At 41.5% G+C, this 21200-nt stretch overlaps 1 protein-coding gene across 9 annotated transcripts in view; it reads right to left on the minus strand.

Moving 5' to 3' along the window:
• PDE4DIP (phosphodiesterase 4D interacting protein) overlaps positions 1 to 21200 on the minus strand; it is a 238549-nt gene that overhangs the window by 170506 nt on the left and 46843 nt on the right. For 7 of the 9 annotated variants that reach the window (XM_027535547.1, XM_027535530.1, XM_027535485.1 and 4 more), the window contains exons 2-3: positions 11213 to 11268; positions 6010 to 6155 (exon numbers count right to left, since the gene is read on the minus strand). In XM_027535547.1, the coding sequence (XP_027391348.1) occupies positions 6010 to 6155; positions 11213 to 11268 (202 nt within the window). The remainder of the gene's footprint in view (positions 1 to 6009; positions 6156 to 11212; positions 11269 to 21200) is intronic. The other 2 variants (XM_027535537.1, XM_027535535.1) reach the window with 1 other exon arrangement.

Consider the following 21200-nt stretch of genomic DNA (forward strand, 5'->3'; position numbering starts at 1 on the left):
GGCACAAAACATTCAACATTAGTATTTCCCTTTCCCCTTTCCCCTTTCCAAGTATAGCTCTCAATTTTTATCCCAAGGCTACTGAATGCATGATTTAAACTTTAGAGAAATATCATGTTATTTAGAGTTTTAGGGTAGAACACTGGAATGTGTCCCTCTCCCTCCTACACTTCTTTTCTAACTAATTTCTCCTCTAAATTTCAAATCCTTTCATGGAGATTCTTCATACAGCAGGTGCTATCATTCAAAGTCTACAGAATGGATGGATGGATGAATGGATCTAAGAATGAACAGACCTGTGAGCAGGACACAGCTTGGTTTACTGACAATGACCTTTCTGACAAGTATGTATGTTGTAGCCTTTCTGTTATTTACTTAGTGCTTGATACATAGAGGAGAGATATTTAAGATATATCTCTTACTGGCCTTTTCTCTTCATCTTTGCATCAAGTGCTCCAACACTTTGGCCACCTGATGTAAAGAACTGACTTATTGGAAAAGACTCTAATGCTGGGAAAGACTGAATGCAAAAGGAGAAGAGGGCAGCAGAGCATGAGATGGTTAGATAGCATCACTGACTCAATGGACATGAATCTGAACAAACTCCAAGAGATAGTGGAGGACAGAGGAGCCTGGCGAGCTACAGTCCATGGGGTCACAAGGAGTCAGACATGACTTAGTGACTGAAAAACAACAACTGTATCCTAGCTTGACTTCTGTCAATGGTTCCCAGCATTGAGCAGTAAAGACTAATCAGCAATATTAGACCTGAATGCTAAGAGAAAAAGACTTAGGACTCCACAGCTGAAAGTCAGCTGACCCCTGCTCATCAACCAGCTCAGCCTATTATTTTGTCCTCTCTCACAGCATCCGGCCATCCATCCTATCAGTGGAAGTGACATCCTTCATTTCTACAGGCCAAATCACCACTCAACCCCAAGGCACATGCAGGCAGACTGCCTTTCAGAGAGCACCCACACAGCTTTGAGAGGTGCTGCAGGTTGCGCTAGTGGTAAAGAACCCACCTGCCAATGCAGGAGACGTAAGAGACGCTGGTTCGATCCCTGGGTCGGGAAGATCCCCTGGAGAAGGGCATGGCAACCCACTCCAGTATTCTTGCCTGGAGAATCCCTTGGACAGAGGAGCCTGGGGGGCTATAGTCCATATGGTCGCAAAGAGTCAGACACGACTGAAGCAATTTAACATGCACAGAACACACACACACACCTCTGCTCACCCTTTCTGCACTGCAGCAGATGCAAAAGGCGAACAAAGAGGAAGGGGTTGGATGGTACCACCCCCACTCCCACCACCAGCACCACAGCTGTTCAGAGGTTTGGTCCTCAAAAGCCATTTAATATTCCTGCAAACTCTGTCTTTTTTTGGAAAAAAAAAAAAGAACAGTAACCATGACAACTCTGAGCAAAAAAGAAAAGAAAAAAAACCAAGGGTAGGCTGTTTCAATTCTCAGGCACACATTATAAGGAACATATTCTTTATTCACAGGAATGTCTTGTATATTAGGTCCTAGTGAAACATTTCCATTTACACATTGAGAAAAGAGGGGGGTAAATTCATGTCAATACTGCTTTAGTAACCCTTTTTTGAAATGGAATGTTTATTATTTTATATCAAAAGCTATCCACTCAAGAATGAAAGAAACCCACATATCTCGGGGCAATTTTTACACAATATTCCTGTGTGTCCCAATTCCTGGGTAACCCCCAGGGGGCATCAGAGAGCTTTTTCCTTTTTTAGCTCACAGGGATGTGAGAAATCCTGGGTGCTCTTTCCAGGTCATACAAATTCCAGTGCTGTGCTCAGTCACTAAGTCCTGTCCTACTCTTTTCAAACCTACGGACTGTAGCCCTCCAAGCTCCTCTGTCCATGGGATTCTCCAGACAAGAACACTGGAGTAGGTTGCCATTTCCTTCTCCAGGGGATTTTCCCAACCCAAGGATCCAACCTGCATCTCAGGTCCCTAGCGCTGGCAGGCAGGTTCTTTACCACTGAGCCACCTGCAAATTCCAATAGATAGGTTCTCTTGTGCAGACTTCCTTGGATCAAGCCAGGGTACAGGAAGCTGGTGGCATGTGTTACATTGTCAGTAATTTTGTTTTTGGCCATGCTTCCTTGGTGACTCAGATTGTAAAGAATCTGCCTGCAATGCAGAAGACCTGGCTTCGAACCCTAGGTCAGGAAGATCCCCTGGAGAAGGGAATGGCAACCCACTCCAGTATTCCTGCCTGGAGAATTCCATGGACAGAGGAGCCTGGTGGGCCATAGTCCATGGGGTCGCAAAGAGTCAGAGATGACTGAGCAACTAACACAACACTAAGGATAACCCTATCAAGATGCAGAGCACTTCAAGAGTTAAATCAGGAGTTTCAAGCAACAATGCCAGATTCTTGTTGAGAAGCAAACAGCTGTGGTTGAGCCAACTCGTGGTGCAAACAGTATCCAGATACCCAGAGTGCTCCAAGCCAGCAACAGAGAATGTAATGCTAACCAATTGACTAGATCTCTTGGGCTCAGTACAGCCAAGCTACAGATTCTCAGGGTGCCATTTAAACTCCCTAAATTTATCTGAGAAGTAATCCAGGGATAAAAATGATAAGACAGAATCAGTGGTACGGGTGATAGCTCATGAACCACAGTGCTCAGTACATAGTTAACAGTGCATAAGCTTATTGGGATAAATGCTCTTAAAAGAGACACCATTATGATAAGAATACTCATGCTGTCGTTGTTCAGTCACTAAGTCATGTCCAATTCTTTGCCAGCCCATGGACTGAAGCATTCTAGGATCCACTGTCCACTATCTCCTGGAATTTGCTCAAATTCCTGACCATTAAATTGGTGATGCTATTTAACCATCTCATCCTCTGTCCCCTTCTCTTTCTGCCTTCAATCCTTCTCAACATCAGGGTCTTTTCCAATGAGTCAGCTCTTCGAATCAGAAACCAAATTATTGGAGCTTTAGTTTCAGCATCAGTCCTTCCAATATTCAGGGTTGGTTTCCTTTAAGATTGGTTTTATATCCTTGCCATCCAAGGGACTCTCAAGAGTCTTCTCCAGCACCACAATTCAAATGCATCAATTCTTCAGGTCTCAGACTTCTTTATGTTCCAACATTCACATCCGTATATGACTACTGGAGAAACAATAGTTTTGGCTACACACACATTTGTTGGCAAAGTGATGTCTCTGCTTTTTTAATATGCTGTCTAGGTTTGTCATAGATTTTCTTCCAAGGAGCAAGCATCTTTGAATTTCATGCCTGCAGTCACCATCCACAGTGATTCTGGAGCCCAAGAAAATAAAATCTGTCACTGCTTCCACTTTTTCCTCATCTATTTGTTATGAAATGATGGGACCAGATGCCATGATCTTAGTTTTTTAAATGTTGAGTTTCAAGCCAGCTTTTTCAGTATCCTCTTTCACGCTCATCAATAGGCTCATTAGTTCCTCTTCACTTTCTGCCATTAAAGTGGTATCATCTGCATATCTGAGGTTATTTATATTTCTCCCAGCAATCTTGATTCCAGCTTGTGATTCATCCAGCCCAGCATTTCTCATGATGTATGTACTCTGCATATAAATTGAAAAAGCAGAATGACAATATACAGTGTTGACATACTCCTCTCCCAATTTTGAACCAGTCCATGGTGAGTAAAGTGTTCTGGTATTCCCACCTCTTTAAGAACTTTCCACAGTTTAGTTGTGTTCAACACAAAAGTCAAAGTCTTTAGCATAGTCAACGAAGCAGAAGTAGATGTTTTTCTGGAATTCTGTTGCTTTCCCTATGATCCAAGGAATGTTGGCAATTTGATCTCTGGTTCCTCTGCCTTTTCAAAACCCAGCTTGTACATCTGGAAGTTCTTGGTTCACATACTGTTGAAGCCTAGCTTGAAGGACTTTGAGTATAACCTTGCTTGCATGTGAATCAGTGCAGTTGTATAGTAGTTTGAATAATCTTTGACATTGTCCTTCTTTGGGATTGGAAAGAAAACTGACCTTTTCCAGTCCTGTGGCCACTGCTGAGTTTTCCCAATTTGCTAACATAATTGGGTGCAGCATTTACACAGCATCAACTCTTAGGATTTTAAATAGCTCAGCTGGAATTCCGTCACCTCTACTAGCTTTGTTCACAGTAATGCTTCCTAAGGCCCACTTGACTTCACACTGTAGGATATCCAGCTCTAGGTGAGTGATCACACCATTGTGGTTATCTGAGTCATTAAGACCTTTCTGGTACAGTTCTTCTGTGTATTCTTGCTACCTCTTCTTAATCTCTTCTGCTTCTGTTAGGTTCTTACTGTTTCTGTCCTTTACTATGCCCATCCTTGCATGAAATATTCCCTTGATATCTCTAGTTTTCTTGAAGAGATTTATAGTCTTTCCCACTCTATTGTTTTCCTCTATTTCTTTAATTGTTCATTATAAAAGGCTTTCGTATCTCTCCTTGCTATTCTCTGGAACTCTGCATTCAGTTGGGTATATCTTTGCTTTTCTCCTTTGCCTTTTGCTTCTCTTCTTTCCTCAGCTATTTGTAAGGCCTCCTCAGACAACCACTTTGCCTTCTTGCATTACTTTTTCTTTGAGATGGTTTTGATCACTGCCTTCTATACAATGTCACAAACCTCCATCCATAGTTCTTTCAGCACTCTGCCAGATCTAATCCCTTAAATCTATTTGTTACCTCCACTGTATAATCATAAGGGATTTGATTTAGGTCATACCTTATGGCCTAGTGGTTTCCCTAGTTTCTTCAATTTAAGCCTGAATTTTGCAATAAGGAGCTCATGATCTGAGCCGCAGTCATCTCCTAGTCTTGTTTTTGCTGACTGTTTAGAGCATCACCATCTTCAACTGCAAAGAACATAATCGATCTGATTTCAGTATTGACTATCTGGTGATGTCCATGTATACAGTTGTCCCTTTTGTTGTTGGAAGGGGGTATTTTCTATGACCCGTGTGTTCTCTTGGCAAAACTCTGTTAGCCTTTGCCCTGCTTCATTTTGTACTCCAAGGCTAAACTTGCCAGTTACTCCAGGTGTCACTTGATGTCCTACTTTTGCATTCCAATCCCCTGTAATGAAAAGGACTGGTTTTTTTTTTTTTTTTTTTTAGTGTTAGTTCCATAGGGTCTTGTTGGTCTTCATAGAACTGTTCGACTTTATCATTAGTGGATGGGACAGAGACTTGGACTACTGTGATCTTGAATGGTTTGCCTTAGAAACAAACCGAGATCATCCTGTCATTTTTGAGACTCCACCCCAAGTACTGCATTTCAGACTCCTTTGTCGATTATGAGGGCTATTCCATTTCTTCTAAGAGATTCTTGCCCACAGTAACAGATAAAATGGTCACCTGAATTAAATTCACCCATTCCCATCCATTTTAGTTCACTGATTGCTAAGATGTCAATGTTCCCTCTTGCCATCTCGCTTAAACACGTCCAATTTACCTTGATTCATGGACCTAACATTCCAGGTTCCTATGTAATCCAGGTTCAGATGTTCTTTATAGCATCGGACTTTACTTTCACCACCAGACACATCCACAACTGGGCGTCTTTTCTGTTTTGGCCCAGCCACTTCCTTCTTTCTGGAGCTGTTAGTAATTGCCCTCCACTCTTCCCCAGTAGTATATTGGACACCCTCTGAACTGGGGGACTCAACTTCCAGTGTTATATCTTTCTGCCTTTTCATACTGTCCGTGGGGTTCCCCAAGCAAGAATACTGGAGTGGCTTGCCATTCCCTCCTCCAGGGCATCACATTTTGTCAGACTTCTTCGCTATGACCTTCTGTCTTAGGTAGCCCTGTATAGCACGGCTCATAGCGTCTTTGAGTTATGCAAGCCCTTTTGCCAATGACAAAGCTGTGATCCATGAAGAGGAAAGAGTACTCATAATCCAAGCTAAACTATTGGTCATATTATCATAAGACATCACTATCCCCATATGCCTTCTAACTGGAATAATGATTCCTACCCATGTGACTTACCTTCTCAAAGTCTCGAAGGGCCTGGGTTTGCACCTGAAGAGGTCTTTCAAATGCTCTCAAGGAATGCCCCAAGGGGATCTTGTCACCACTTCTCCAGGTCTGTGACTGCAGAGGAGGGCCTCGATCTTTGGTGTCACTAAGAAAAGCTGCCAGTGAAACAGAACAGAAAATTGTATCTAATAGTGGCATTATGATCATTCCAACCTTCATGTTCCAGCAGAACTTGGTTTCTGCAAAATACGAACCAATTCTAGGCCACACAGAAGCAGTTCACGTGAAGTAGCCTACAGTAGATCTTATTAACAGTGGTCCTGAGCGCAGCCCACTGGTTTATGTCCATGCACCTTTATAAGGTGATGTTCCTGCTCCTGCCATCAGAAAGTGGAGTCTACTTCCCTAGCACATGAATCTGAGTTGGCTGAGTAACTTGCTTTGACCTAGAGACGGGTGATGAAAATGCCACTTTGGGATGAATTCCACAGATTGGGCCTTGAGAGGCTTTGCATTTCTGTTCTTGCCTTCTTAGAGCCCCATGACCACAATGCTGGGAAGAATCCCAGATTACCTCCCTGGGGGATAAAGGCCAAGTCCCGGGAGAATAGGATGCCAATCACCACTGCCAGGCACCTGAGAAAAGCTGTCTTAGACCTTCAGTCCCAGTCAAGCTGTCAGAGGATGGCAGCTGTTTGAGTAATTCAAGTGAGACCAACAGAAGAAATGCCCAGTTTCCCAACATCCAGGATTGTGAGAAATAATATATCATTGTTGTTTCAAGCCATGAGTGGGCAAACTTTTTCTTACAGGGCCAGACAGTAAATACTGTAGGCTCACGGGCATGATCTCTGTCACAACTACTCAACTCTGCCCTGGTAGCTCAAAGCAGATGCAGAGAATATGATAGAGAATGAGCATGACCGTGTTGTGATAAAACTTTATTTACAAATACCGGCAATTGGACCCATGGGTGGCAGTTTGCTGACCCCTGTTTGAAGCCACTAACAGAGTGGTGCATCACATGAAACCAAACACAACTGAAATAGCTTTATTTGAAAAAAAAAAATCAAGCTACTAGCTAAGAAGTATCTCTACAAATCTCTTTACAGAGAATCTTTCAGGTTATAGTATAGGAGTAATAACAAATGTAACAACCAACACTGTAACAGGTGTTACAAAATAGTTTCATATGAATTATTTCATTTATAAATTACTGCTGAGAATTCCCTGGTGGTCCAGTGGTTAGGACTCTGCTTTCTCTGCAGGGGGCCCAAGTTTGATCCCTGGTCTGGGAACTAAGATCCCACACACCTCACAGCCAAAAATAAATAATAAATAAAAAGTTATTGCAACCAGTGAAACAGACTGAAATAGACTGATGTGACTATTACATCCATTTTACTAATAAGTAAATAAAGGTTCAGAAAAATTTCCCAATACGACCAGGGTGGCACTAAGTGGTAAAGAACCTTCCTGCCAATGCAGGAGACATAAGACATGCAGGTTTGATCTCTGGGTAGGAAAGATCCCCTGGAGGAGGGCATGGCAACCCACTCCAGTATTCTTGGCTGGAGAATCCCATGGACATTGGGTCCTGGCAGGCTACAGTCCATAGAGTTGCACAGAGTTGGACATGACTGAAGCAACTTAGCACTCAAGAATGCATGCACACTGCTAAAAAGAGGCAGAACCAATATCACATCCCTTCCGTTCAACCTTTCTAACAGCATGTTAACATCATGTTATTTTAGCAGCAAAGGGGACTGTAACAGGCCTGAAAGGGAAAAACAGGCAAAGGGACAGAGACACAATCTTTCCATTAACCAGTGTAAGCACTTGCCTGGGAGAAGTTCATGAAGGCTAAGCTGCTACCAACCCTATGCCTGCCTTGAAGAAGTAACACTGTGGAGAATAAGAAATCGGGGCTTCCTTCAAGCACAGTACACAGATGACCTCCGACTAAGGCAGGCTTGGGGTTGTAGACTCAGATTGAAGACAGAAAAACACATCTTTTCTTGACTGACAGTAAGAAGCAGTGAGCCTTTATTACTGAACTTATTTAATCAGAAAGAATGGCAGACGTCACAACACACTGAGCTCTACAGAGACTGTCAGTTCGAGCGACAGTGAAATGGGCTCTGGGTGACTCCAGGCCCACTGAGAGAGAGTTAACTACACACAGACACGCGGCCCCATCTGAAGGGGCCAAGAGGCAATAATGCCACCATATGCTCTTTTTCTTTCCTTTCTTTTTCCCCCTTTTCCTTTTCTTCTTCCTTCCTTCCTCCCTTGTACATGCTTGTCTCTCTTGTTGAAAATTAATGGACCATGTATGCATGGGCACCAAAAACAAAACAAAAAAACCAAGTAGGACTACAGTAAACTAAAAGGCTTCTGTTCAGCAAAGGAAACGATCAATAGAAAGAAAAGGCAACCTCTGGGATGGGAGAGTACATGCTTCCCTCCCTTCTTCCCACTTTCTCTTTCTGCAAACTTGCTAGAAGAAATGCAAGAAAATGTCCCCAGATACTTCAATCAACTTCTCAGAATTTTTTTTTTTTAATTTAAGAAAAGGGAATTCCGTTTCTAAAAAAGAAGTAAAAAGAATACAAAAAGTATTTTTTTAAAGGAAGATGACAATGAAGGGAAAGATGAAGAAGAAATAAAGATGATAAATAGGGTGGTTCCAGTGCAGTTTTATTTTCTGGTTTAGAAGTATTCAACTACTCATAACTACTCATTACATCACTGATTTTTTAAAAAATGAAATATAAGGCTATATGGTTTGGTTTTAAACTGGACATTGTACAGTATCTTTTCATTTCTGTAAAAATAATATATTATCAAGTGTGTCTTTAGGTGGCCCTGTTCTTAATGGTATCTTTCAATAGCCTATAACCTTGCCTGGTAGAGTAGCAGGGTTTAAACTAGCACAGAAATTTAAAGCAGGTTTTATTGGTACATAGCACAGATTAGTTACAGATAAGAGTTGGGTTTTTTCCCACCTTAAATCGTGTTTGATTCAGTTTGTACAAAGTAACTGTTGTAATGTTAATTGTCTATCACACTGATTGCAAATTAATAGTAATAGTAATAATGATAATGGTGTACCTGTTTTGTTGAAAACTTGATATTTCTAAGTAAATCCAAATGTTTAATTAAAATAAATTAGAAAAAATTACTTCTTACACATTTACATGAAATTAAATAAGGTGATTAAATGAAAGAAAATTTGATAAAGCAGAGCAATGTATTACAGTTGACTCATAGAATATGATAGAAAGAGAAGAGACTTCAAAGACTAGATCTGGACACAACAAAAATGTTTTTTTTAAAAAAAGACTGGATATGAATCCTGACCACCTGCTAATTATAGGAATTTAGGCAAATCTTTTAATTTTGCTGAGTGCCATTGCCTCTGTAAAAATAGGAATAATAATGTTTACCTCTTAGAACTTTCATATGGATTAAATGAAACAATAAAAGTAGTCAACTTGCTTATAATAGGCAATTTCTTCTTTACCCTTCCACTCTTGCCCTAGTCTTTCAATTTTTACCTCAAAACAGAGGATCTTCATGCTCAAAATGAGTACGGTAGACCTTTAGAATTTATGGATTTTACATACACAATTACAAATGCTAATTTTAAATGACTCCAAGTCCTTAACACATTCAAATTAAGAAGTTTTTTCTGCACTGTACATATGAACCATCTGTGCTTCAAGGCTGGTATGAAAAGGCAAATCACTTAGCAAAGTAGGTAAAACGCCAAGTGACTGAAAGTTTTTGTGTGAATAGCCCCCAAAAGAGAATTATTTTCACTTTGGTTTTGTAATTTAGGTAGACCTCTAGCTAATTTTAATGCAGGAATAATATATTATTATTACACATTAATAACAATATTTACAGGTGTTTATTGCTTGACAAGCTCTGTACTAAGAGCTTTTCTTTTTTTAATGTTTATTTATTTATTTGGCTGCAAGTCAGGTCTTAGTTCGAAGGCAATGGCACCCCACTCCAGTACTCTTGCCTGGAAAATCCCATGGACAGGGGAGCCTGGTGGGCTGCAGTCCATGGGGTCGCTAGGAGTCGGACACGACTGAGGACTTCCCTTTCACTTTTCACTTTGATGCATTGGAGAAGGAAATGGCAACCCACTCCAGTGTTCTTGCCTGGAGAATCCTAGGGACGGGGGAGCCTGGTGGGCTGCCGTCTATGGGGTTGCACAGAGTCGGACACGACTGAAGCGACTTAGCAGCAGCAGCAGCAGCAGGTCTTAGTTGCGGCATGCAGATTCTTCTTTGTGTCATCTGGGATCTTTCACCGGGGGGCACAGACTCGGACTCTCCTGGGCTTAGCTGCTCTGAGGCACATGGGATCTTAGTTTCCCAACCGGGGTCAAACCCACATCCCTTACATTGCAAAGAGGATTTAAAAAAATTTTTTTTAATTTAAACTTTTTATTCTGTATTGGGGTATTGCCAATTAAGTGTTGTGATACTTTAAGGTGAACAGCAAAAGGATTCAGCCATACTTATACACGTATATCCATTCTCCCTCAAACTCCCCTCCAATCCAAGTTGCCACATAATATTGAGCAGAGTTCCCCATACTATACAGTAGGTCCTTGCTGGTTATCCATTTTAAATACAGCAGTGTGCACCTGTCCGTCCCGAATTCCCTAACTGTCCCTTCCTCCCATTCTTTCCCCTCCAGCAACTGTAAGTTTCTTCTCTAAGTCTGTGAATCTCTGTCAGTTTTGAAAGTAAATTCATTTTCTTTTCAGATTCTGCATATAAGGGATGTCATACAATATTTTGCAGGGAGGATTCTTAGCCATTGCACCACCAGAGAAGTCCTCGAAGAGCTTTTCTAATCTCACTTATGAGGTTGACACCATTATTATACCCATTTTAATGGTATATTCGAGATTTCATTCTAGTGGAAGAATCTATTTTAATCATTTTACAAGTGACTTTAACTTGCAATTACAGAATTGCTAACAGTATGAAGAGTTCAAAATATTTCAGTTATGAGTTCTGCACTGTGCTGCGAAGGTGGGGTATTATATACTACCGTAGTATGTGCAAATTTTGAAATTCAAAAAAAGTCTGAAGATATAGCCATGATGATGGGATCTAAAATTTAAGAGATTTATGATCAGCAGGAGACCAAGAGTACAGCAAAGAAAGATCCATGACCTCCTTACCTGCTGCATGACTTGTTCTGGGTACCATCTCCCCATCATCTTCTGCAAAATAATCTCTGTGAAGAGAAGCACATCATTCATTAATGAAGTAACATCCCACACAGTGTTCGATTCCTTGGTGTCAAGACATCTGTTTTTATTTATTTCTCCACAAGCAATCATTAAGCTGTTATTGTACTATGTATCAGGGTCAGGGTTAAGTGCTGGAAATACAAAGACATGCCCCACCCTATATGTGCAGAGACAGCCACTGGACAAGCAATTCCACAGGCACTGAATTACTATTGTGGCAAGTGCTCTGAAGGGATATGCAGAGTAACTTAACTACTAGAGAGATTCAGAGAAAAGAACATTTAAACTGAGATGAAGAGAATGTCAGCCAGATGAAAAATGGAAACAGAAGAGTATTCCATCATGAGGGAAAAGCAAGGACCCTGAGTCAGGGAGGAACTTGACCTGTTGGAGGAACAGAGAAAGCCAGGGCTGCAACCAGACCATGCAGGGCCTTGAGGGATGGCGTAAGCATGTGAGATTTATGTGCAGGGCAATGGAAAACCACTGAAGGAGTTTAAATGAGGAAATGAGTGGTAATTGATCAGATTTAGACTTTAGATCATTCTGACTGCTGAGTGGCATTGTATAGAAGGAACAAAAGTAGATGGAGAAAACAAGGAGCTGTGATAGTTTTAACTAAAGGGAAAGATGGTAGAAATGCAGAGAAGCAAAAAAATCGATACGCTTAGGAAGTAGAATTGATTCAGAAAACTTGAGAAACAAACAAAAGTCTACTAATGGAAATGTTAAAAACACTACAATGCAGTAGCAAGATCTATATCTGTCCAGCACAGTGAAGACCACTATCCCTAGAAGAGAAGGAAAAAAAACCTCAAAATGTATTCAACAAATGCTTGTCAAGCACTTACTATGATTTTAGGCACTGGTTTTAAGCTCTACAAATGTAGCAGTGAACAAAACAGACCAAAACACCTGCACTCATGGAACTTATATAAAAAAGGAAACAAAAAAGCAAAATGTATAGTAACAATTGGGGATAGGTGCTATAAAAAATTGAGGACAGGTACCATAAAAAAGGTAGGGAGTAGAAGTAGGGAATGCTGGAGGGATGGGGAAGAGAAGGGGGTTGCAATTTTCAGCAGGCTAAGTGTCTCTGAGAAGCAATGATGTGGGTATTTGGGCAAAGAGTCTTCCAAGCAGAGAACATCAAGTGCAAAGGCTCTTCAGAGGAAGCATGACAGCATTTCTGGAACAAGGAGGCTGGTGTGGCTGGGCTGAGTGAGTAGCAGGAGGTGAGGTCAGGGAAGTAATAGGAAGGCTGGGCAGGGGACAGATAATTACATAATGCCCTTCTGGACCCTGAGAGGAATTCAGCCCCTGGAGTCTAGTGCATCAAAAAAAGAGATGAACTGAGTGATGGATGTTTTAAAAGGGCTGGCTACTGTTTTGACAACAGACTGGTTGGGAAAGGCAAGAAACAGAGAGGCAGTTGAAATAATCCTACAAAGAGATGCTTTCAACATTTAGCTTACTCCTTAAACCCTCGGGTACTCCCAGTTAGATGTCCTAAAAATAATTCTATAGCTGGAGATTTAGAAAGCTTCTCTTTTTAAAAATCAGGAGACATTCACAGGGAGGTGGAAGAGAGCCAGTCATTTATTTAGAAACTGTTGGTGTTCTTCCTTCTCTGCCTCAGGGCTGGATCTTGGCATAAATCTCCACTTTGCTAAGTTCCAGATGGACATAAAAGTACCAGGCAGAGCACACCAGATTACACACACCACCTGGCAATTCTTTATTATTCAAAAGCAGGTCACCAGCTTGTGGTTCTTCCAGGCCCTCTGCCCCTTTCCCTTCTCCACTTCTCATTAAAAATTTTCCCTGAGAGTGAAAAATGAAAGAGATGAAGTACTACTTGTGGTTTCCCTCTGTTGAGAAAAAGTAAGGGAAGGATTCTGAAACTATCAGCCAGAATAATGTCTTGAAAAATTTGTGGAGAAAAAAAATACTTAGTCGCTGCTACTCATGCATGAATGGATTCCTTTATGTTCAGCCCACAGACCTGGGTAACCACTTCTGCCATCAGGAGCAAGATCATTTCTCAGGCCAAATTCAGCCCATCCAACATGCTTCATCTGGTCAACACAAGGTTGACCCATTCCTAACATCTCTTGCAAAATGAATGGGTCTGGCAATACTGGGCCTGCCTTCCCACATAGAGGGATAACCTGCCGCCTTTAAACAGAGGAGACATGTTCTCCGGTTTGCCACAGTCCCTGTCACTCCCTGTTCTTGTAATCCCAGCTCATGTGCTCATTTATGATACTGGCCTTATAGATCTCTGAGGCTGTCACCCTGCTGCTGCTGCTAAGTCGCTTCAGTCGTGTTAGACTCTGTGCAACCCCATAGACGGCGGCCCACCAGGCTCCCCCGTCCCTGGGATTCTCCAGGCAAGAACACTGGAGTGGGTTGCCATTTCCTTCTCCAATGCATAAAAGGGAAAAGGGAAAGTGAAGTCGCTCAGTCGTGTCCGACTCTTCACGACCCCCCATGGCCTGCAGCCTACCAGGCTCCTCTGTCCATGGGATTTTCCAGGCAAGAGTACTGGAGTGGGGTGCCATTGCCTTCTCCATGCAGACAAAACTTTCACTTCTGCTTTAAGACACTGTCTTGAGTTACCTGTGTAGCTTTTTGTTGTTGTCTTCCATCGCTAAGTTTGTTGCAAAGAGATGGGACACGATTTAACGACAGAACAACAAAAAGCTACTAAGGGGCTTACAGGTCACTTTTACCTCTGGGCTTCAGCTTCCTTAAATACTTGTAAAAGAAACACATGAACTTCTAAGGTTCCTTCAGTAATTACACAATTCTATTCTAATAGACACTAGTAGCATTAAAACTCATTTTAACACTTTCTAAGGATGGGGAAACTTTCCAGATATGATCTCATTCAATTCTCCTTGCTCTGAAGATTCCACATTATAGATCAGGAGCAAGCGACAACAAGGTGATGCATATGGATGCCACAAGCTACTTCACTTTCTCCCCCATCCCACACTCACCCCTGAGCTGACTGCCTGTCTAATATGAAGCAATAACCAGAAGGGTAGAGAGGTCACTCTGGATGAGTACTGAGTTAATGGGCTTTCTGCAGCCTCTGGAGATTTAAAAAAAAAATCACTTCAACTCTATTAACAGCTCAAGTTCCCTCTCATTGCCACAGAGTGGGGCTCACTCAGCTGCTCCAAAAGCTTGGGAAGGAATTTGATGCTCCCCCAGAGAAGGGGCACATGGTTAAGAAACACAAGGTATGTGTCGAGGGGATTGCAATTTGTGAAAATAGCTGATAAACCAAAGTGCAAAGAGAAGTGGGGTATAGTAGAGACAAACTCCAAGCCAGGCCCCGCCACCCACCCACAAAGCAGTAACATATGTTGGTAAATTTTTCTCTATATTACTTAAGTCCAGAAAAAAATTGTATGCCCTTGTCCTAGTTTCTCACATTCAAGTACTTCTAGTTTCTTTTTTTGTAAACATCAGTCCATGAATGACTCATGGTCAGCAAGCATGTATTTCATGAGGGCACATATAGCTCTCCTGCATAGATGTACATATATAATCTTTGTCCAAACATATTTTTATCTTACATGTTACCTGCATGTTCTACCTTATATGCTTTTCATGTATAAATGAACCAAACTTTCCCTCAGTTAGCCTTATCTTTTTGCCCACTACCTTGCCAATTTGTTAATCAGTGATACCAATTTCAGAAAACGAAGATCATGGCATCTGGTCCCATCACTTCATGGCAAATAGATGGGGAAACAGTGGAAACAGTGGCAGGCTTTATTTTTTTGGCTCCAAAATCACTGCAGATGGTGACTGCAGCCACGAAATTAAAAGACGCTTACTCCTTAGAAGGAAAGTTATGACCAACCCAGACAGCATATTAAAAAGCAGAGACATTACTTTGCTAAAAAGGTCCATCTAGTCAAGGCTATGCTTTTTCCAGTGGTCATGTATGGATATGAGAGGATAGTATAGTATAGATGGACTATAAAGAAAGCTGAGCGCTGAAGAATTGATGCTTTCAAACTGTGGTGTTGGAGAAGACTCTTGAGAGTCCCTTGGACTGCAAGGAGATCCAACCAGTCCATCCTAAAGGAAATAAGTCCTGAATATTCATTGGAAGGACTGATGCTGAAGCTGAAACTCGAATACTTTGGCTACCTGATGCAAAGAGCGGACTCATTAGAAAAGACCCTGATGCTGGGAAAGATTGAAGACAGAAGGAGAAGGGGATGACAGAGGATGAGATGGTTGGATGGCATCACCTGCTCAATGGACATGAGTTTGGGTGAACTCTAAGAGTTGGTGATGGACAGGGAGGCCTGGCATGCTGCGATTCATGGGGTCACAAAGAGTCAGACATGACTGAGCAACTGAACTGAACTGAAATTGGTATTTCACTAAAATTTCACTAAAATCACACTTACTAATTTTTGCCAAGATACCATCCTGCTCAATATGAAGAACCAAACATTTTCCAAGTATAACCCACCTACCAGCTGCTCACCCACTTAATTTCTGCATGATGTATTATTCACATTTTCTTGACTTGCTGGTAAGTAGCTATGAAAATACTGGACTCTAGCAATACATCAACATTCAATATCCCACAGGAACAGCCTTTCCTACAGTTTTCCAGAGTGATTAGGTTGAAGATGATCAGGACATAACTGGTCTACTCAGAGCCACCTACAACATTCTTTTTTAAAAAGATCTATTTATTTATTTGTTATTTTTTAAAAAGATTCATTTATTTTTTATAAATATTGCTTTACAATGTTGTGGAGGGTAATTGCTTTACAATGTTGTACTGGTTTCTGCCATACATCAACATGAATCAGCCATAGGTATACACTTGTTCCCTCCCTCTTTTTTTATAATTAAATTATTTTTAATTAGAGGATAGTGGAAACAATGGCTGACTTTATTTTGGGGGGCTCCAAAATCACTCCTAGATGGTGACTGCAGCCATGAAATTAAAAGATGCTCAGTCCTTGGAAGGAAAGTTATGATCAACCTAGACAGCATATTAAAAAGCAGAGACATTACTTTGCCAACAAAGGTCCATCTAGTCAATGCCATGGTTTTTCAAGTAGTCATATGGATGTGAGAGTTGGACTCTAAAGAAAGCTGAGTGCCAAAGAATTGATGCTTTTGAACTATGGTGTTGGATAAGACTCTTGAGAGTCCCTTGGGCTGCAAGGAGATCCAACCAGTCCATCCTAAAGGAGATCAGTCCTAGGTGTTCATTGGAAGGACTGATGTTGAAGCTGAAACTCCAATACTTTGGCCACCTGATGTGAAGAACTGACTCATTTGAAAGGACCCTGATGCTGGGAAAGATTGAAGGCAGGAGGAGAAGGGGACAACAGAGGATGAGATGGTTGGATGGCATCACCCGCTTAATAGACATGAGTTTCAGTACACTCTGGGAGTTGGTGATGGACAGGGAGGCCTGGCGTACTGCGGTTCATGGGGTTGCAAGAGTCGGACACGACTAAGCGACTGAACTGAACTGAACTGAATTGCTTTATTATATTGTGTTGGTTTCTGCCATATTTCCACATGAATCAGCCATGGGTGTACACATGTCCCCTCCCTCCTGAACCTCCTTCCCACCCCGTCCCACCCTTCTAGGTTGTCACAGACATCTGCTACATGCTGATACTCTGATGCTGTCAGACTGTGCTCTGGTGACTTCTTCCAGTAGTTTTCTAAGTGTGCTAGTCTCAATTATATCAGGAATATCCACAACACTCAATTTTGTGTTCCTTAAAAATGGCTATTCCAAGATGTGAGCCACTGGTCCACTAGTCTGGTCTCTTGTAACACTGTGGGGAGGGGTACAAACTTGGATTCTTCCTCAGCAAAGGGTAACACCATGGCAGAGTCTTCAGAGAAATATTCTCTATAAGGCAGCCACAGACCGTCCTTTGCAAATTGCATATATATTTGGTGTTAATGCCTTGTATTTTGGTCTGTTTAATTTATGGACTGAGGAAAGCAGTAAACTGTGTTAATGGACCATGCTATTCACAAGCAATGGCAAGGTGGTAATCATGTAACTTCACCATTAAAAGTAAGTTTCCAACAAGTCTTTGAACAGTGTGAAATATTAATATCCCAAACCAAAACCACCCCAACTATATCTGTTGTCTGTCTAGACCTCACTGCTTTCTTCTTCTATTAAGACAATTAACCTAGGGCTATTTCTTCCCATGAAAAGTGAAAGTGTTAGTTGCTCTTTGTGACCCCATGGACTGTAGCCTGCCAGGCTCCTCTGTCTATGGAATTCTCTAGGCAAGAATACAGAAGTGGTTTGTCGTTTCATTCTCCAGGGGATCTTCCTGACCCAGGTATCAAACCGGGGTCTCCCACACTGCAGGCAGATTGTTTACCATCTGAGCCACCAGGGTAGCCCATTTCTTCCCATAAGAGTATCCAAACTGCCACAGAGGTGGTTATTTTTTCAGGCTTCTTCCCCAAGGCTATCACATACACTCAGCCACATGGTCTGGTCCCCTTGCTTTGTCACGCATCACCACCCTTCCTTAACATCTCTAAGCTGAGGGACAAAGACCTTCTCCCAAAGGCATTTCCTGTCTTTCAAACTTCTTCTTATACGGCTTTCTTATCATAATGGAAAATTCAGGAGGAGGAAAAGCAATCAGCCATACCAGTATTTAGAGCAAAAAACTGGGCCTTGGTTGCTATTTTTAGAGTTTTTCATTCCTTTTCATAAACATTTACTGAGAAGTTACTTGTATAACAAGCACCAAAAATATCATGATGAAAATGAAATGCCCTGAAATCAAGGTGCTCAGAGCTGTCTACTAGGGGTGGCAGACAGGATTCAAAGAGATACTTATTACAACAATGAGATTTATAACAGAGATTTCAGAACATAAATGAAATAGTAATTAATTTTGTTCTGATGGGGAGAGGGGGTCTAGGAAATGTACAGAAAGCCGAGAAGACTGAATTTGGGCCTTGAAGGATGGGTATGAATATGTAAGGAAACATGACAAAGACTGCAAGGTAGGAAACTGAAGAGGGTGTGCAGGGCTTTAATTCTGCTCCCCTCAACCTGAGTCAACATCAACTGCTCCTTAGGCCCCTTCCAAGTTCCTTTTAACTTTCCCCTCCTCAAGCCTTCCCCCCTCAAACTCTAACCTTCAGGAGGGAGTATTAGGGTTGTCTAAGGAAAAACTGTTTCATTTGTGCTCCCCTCCTCCAACACCACAGCTTCATCTAACTACTTAGACTCCCCAAAGATCATATAAAATAGGTCAGCAAGAAAGGACTAGGACTAACATTTACATTGTAGTCAAAATGCCTACAGTTACAGACTACAGACTACCAGAGAATCTGGAAGAGTGAAGAGGCTGAAGGTTTAAGATGGTAGAAAATATGAGTGAATATCTTCCTTTTTTTTTTCTTTACTATTTTTATCCTAGAATGTTAATTCTTCTTTAAAATATTAATAAACATATTCTGATTTATTTACACTGCTCTTCTACTAAGGCCCTTGATAAAAGATGAACTATGTAAGGAATTGGGCTCAGTGTGATCATCTCAAACAGTGGAGGGTATATCGTATGACAGGAAGACTGTGCAAGTTTGCTGTTTAAGCTCAGTTCAGTCGCTCAGTCGTGTCCGACTCTTTGCAACCCCGTGAACCGCAGCCCGCCAGGCCTCCCTGTCCATCACCAACTCCCAGAGTTCACTGTTTATTGGGGTCCAAACACATATCCTGTTCTAATTCCACATTTTTTAAAGTTCATCTGTCATGAACTTAGAGATTCTGATTCAAATAAATGTTTCTAATGTTTAAACATCTCTTTTTCATATTTTAAACTTATATCCACATTCAACCCTTGCAGATATAAAATGTCCAGAAGGACAAGGAGAACTGTGGCTTGCTTTCTTGGCATGTGGAATCTTAGTTCCCTGACCAGGGATCTCATCAGAGGCCCCTGAATTGCAGTGTGGAGTCTTAATCACTGGACAGCCAGGGAAGACCCTAGCCCTGAGGATTTTTAAATGGTAGGGCTTCACAAGTGGTGCCAACTTGGAAACAAAGACATCCATAGGTAATAGTCTCCAGACTGCCTGTGTGTAACTTTATAGTTCAACATGTTTTCTTACACTGGAATTTTCTTCAACACTAATCTTGAATTAAATGATCATTATTTTTATTGTGAGCAACCACCACCACCCACCACCAGTGAAGCCACCGCCATTTATTGATTGACTGATTCTTTCCAGAAATTATCTCATTCAATTCTCCCATAATCCAGTAGGTCCTGCTACCCGTATTTTACAGGTAAGGAAACAAGAGGCCTGGAAGGAGGATGTAATTTGCCCAAGATCATCCAGCTAGTTGATGGTAACACTGAACTTAAAATCTATATCTGACTCCAACCTTCACATGTCCAATATATCCTGTTTCTACTCACACATTTACCAGGAGTCTCCTTTGTACCTGCCCTGATTCCAGACAAATGACCCCTGAGACAGTGAGATGTGAGGAAGGGTGGGCAGTGCTGCTGTGGGAAGGAGAAGTGAGTTAGACTCAAATCCTGACACATATTTGTTTTTTGGGACACCAACTCATTCCCAATACGCACATGGTTCACAATGGAGTGTTTGCATCCTGGTATATCAGATGCCATGTGACAAGTGATTAAAATCCTAAAAAGGAAGTGGCAAGTGTGACTTTTTACATAGGCTCTATCCTGAAAAGTGAGTCATCCACTATTTTATACTTCCCTATCTCTACCCACAGTCCTCCAAATGGTCATGACTCCCCTGAATCCTTTTCTGTGACAACAGTTGGCATTGTCCCTAAAAGACAAAGGGAATAAACTGACAGGCAGAAGATGTGATGGAAACAGATACAGTCGAAACTGGGAAGGCCATTAGGGAACAAGCTCTGAGATGTCTCAGATCTTTTTTCCTCTTGCCAAGAGAGACACTGAGTATATCTTCTCTGCCCCAAATATTGCCAATATCCCCTCTTTGGCATCAGAATTGCAAAAACACACATTCAAATGCAAATGGGGTAGCAGTCACAGATGCAGAGCACAGGAGCACTGTGTAATAAATACAGTGAGATTATCATTTTTTTCTCATCTCAAGGTCTATCATTATAACCTCGGCAAGCTGGAAAGCTTAATTGGCAAAGCCCCTCAGAACACAGAGAGCATCACTTGTGAATCTCCCTCTGCATGCTGACTAAGTGTGAGCTGACTTGGCATTGACACAGTAACATCCACTTTTCTCCAGTACAGGCTGCAATTACACCCTTCACTCAACAGAATCTATTCACTGAGAGTGGCTGTGGCCCAAGGGAACTCTGGGAGACCGTTTTCTGAAGTGCTAAGTCCTCAATCACTACCAGGAGTTACAAGCATCACTATGCACCAGCAACAACTTTGAGTATTATGAGCTAGTTTGCTTCTGCACTGAATCTTTATGCTAAAAGGAACTTACATTTTTCATGCTGCTATTCCTCAAGGTTCAGAGAAACCTCTTAATACTGTGAAAAGGTATTAATAAAGGGTAGTTCAAATAATTATCTCACTTTGCCTTATGAAGTTTTTAGACATGCAGATGTCTAATAAATTCTCCTCCCTGAATCAGCCAAGACACTGATATCACTCTTTCAAAAGAGATGTGAAAATGATCTGTTCTGAGTTCAGCCATATCACTCAGGGATAGCATATGGTCTCTCTACCCTCTTCTAAAACTTAGCTTGGCTTTTTATCCTTGGTCCTGGCAAAGCAGTTTTCATTAACAACCTCTATTCACAGGACACTGGGGAATGCGGAGCCTGAGGCCCTCACCAAACATGAAGAGATAGATTTTTTTTTTTCTGTTTTTACCTACCTTTTTATTCACA

This window comes from Bos indicus x Bos taurus, chromosome 3 (assembly GCF_003369695.1).
Source record: "Bos indicus x Bos taurus breed Angus x Brahman F1 hybrid chromosome 3, Bos_hybrid_MaternalHap_v2.0, whole genome shotgun sequence".
NCBI classification, from domain to species: Eukaryota; Metazoa; Chordata; class Mammalia; order Artiodactyla; family Bovidae; genus Bos; species Bos indicus x Bos taurus.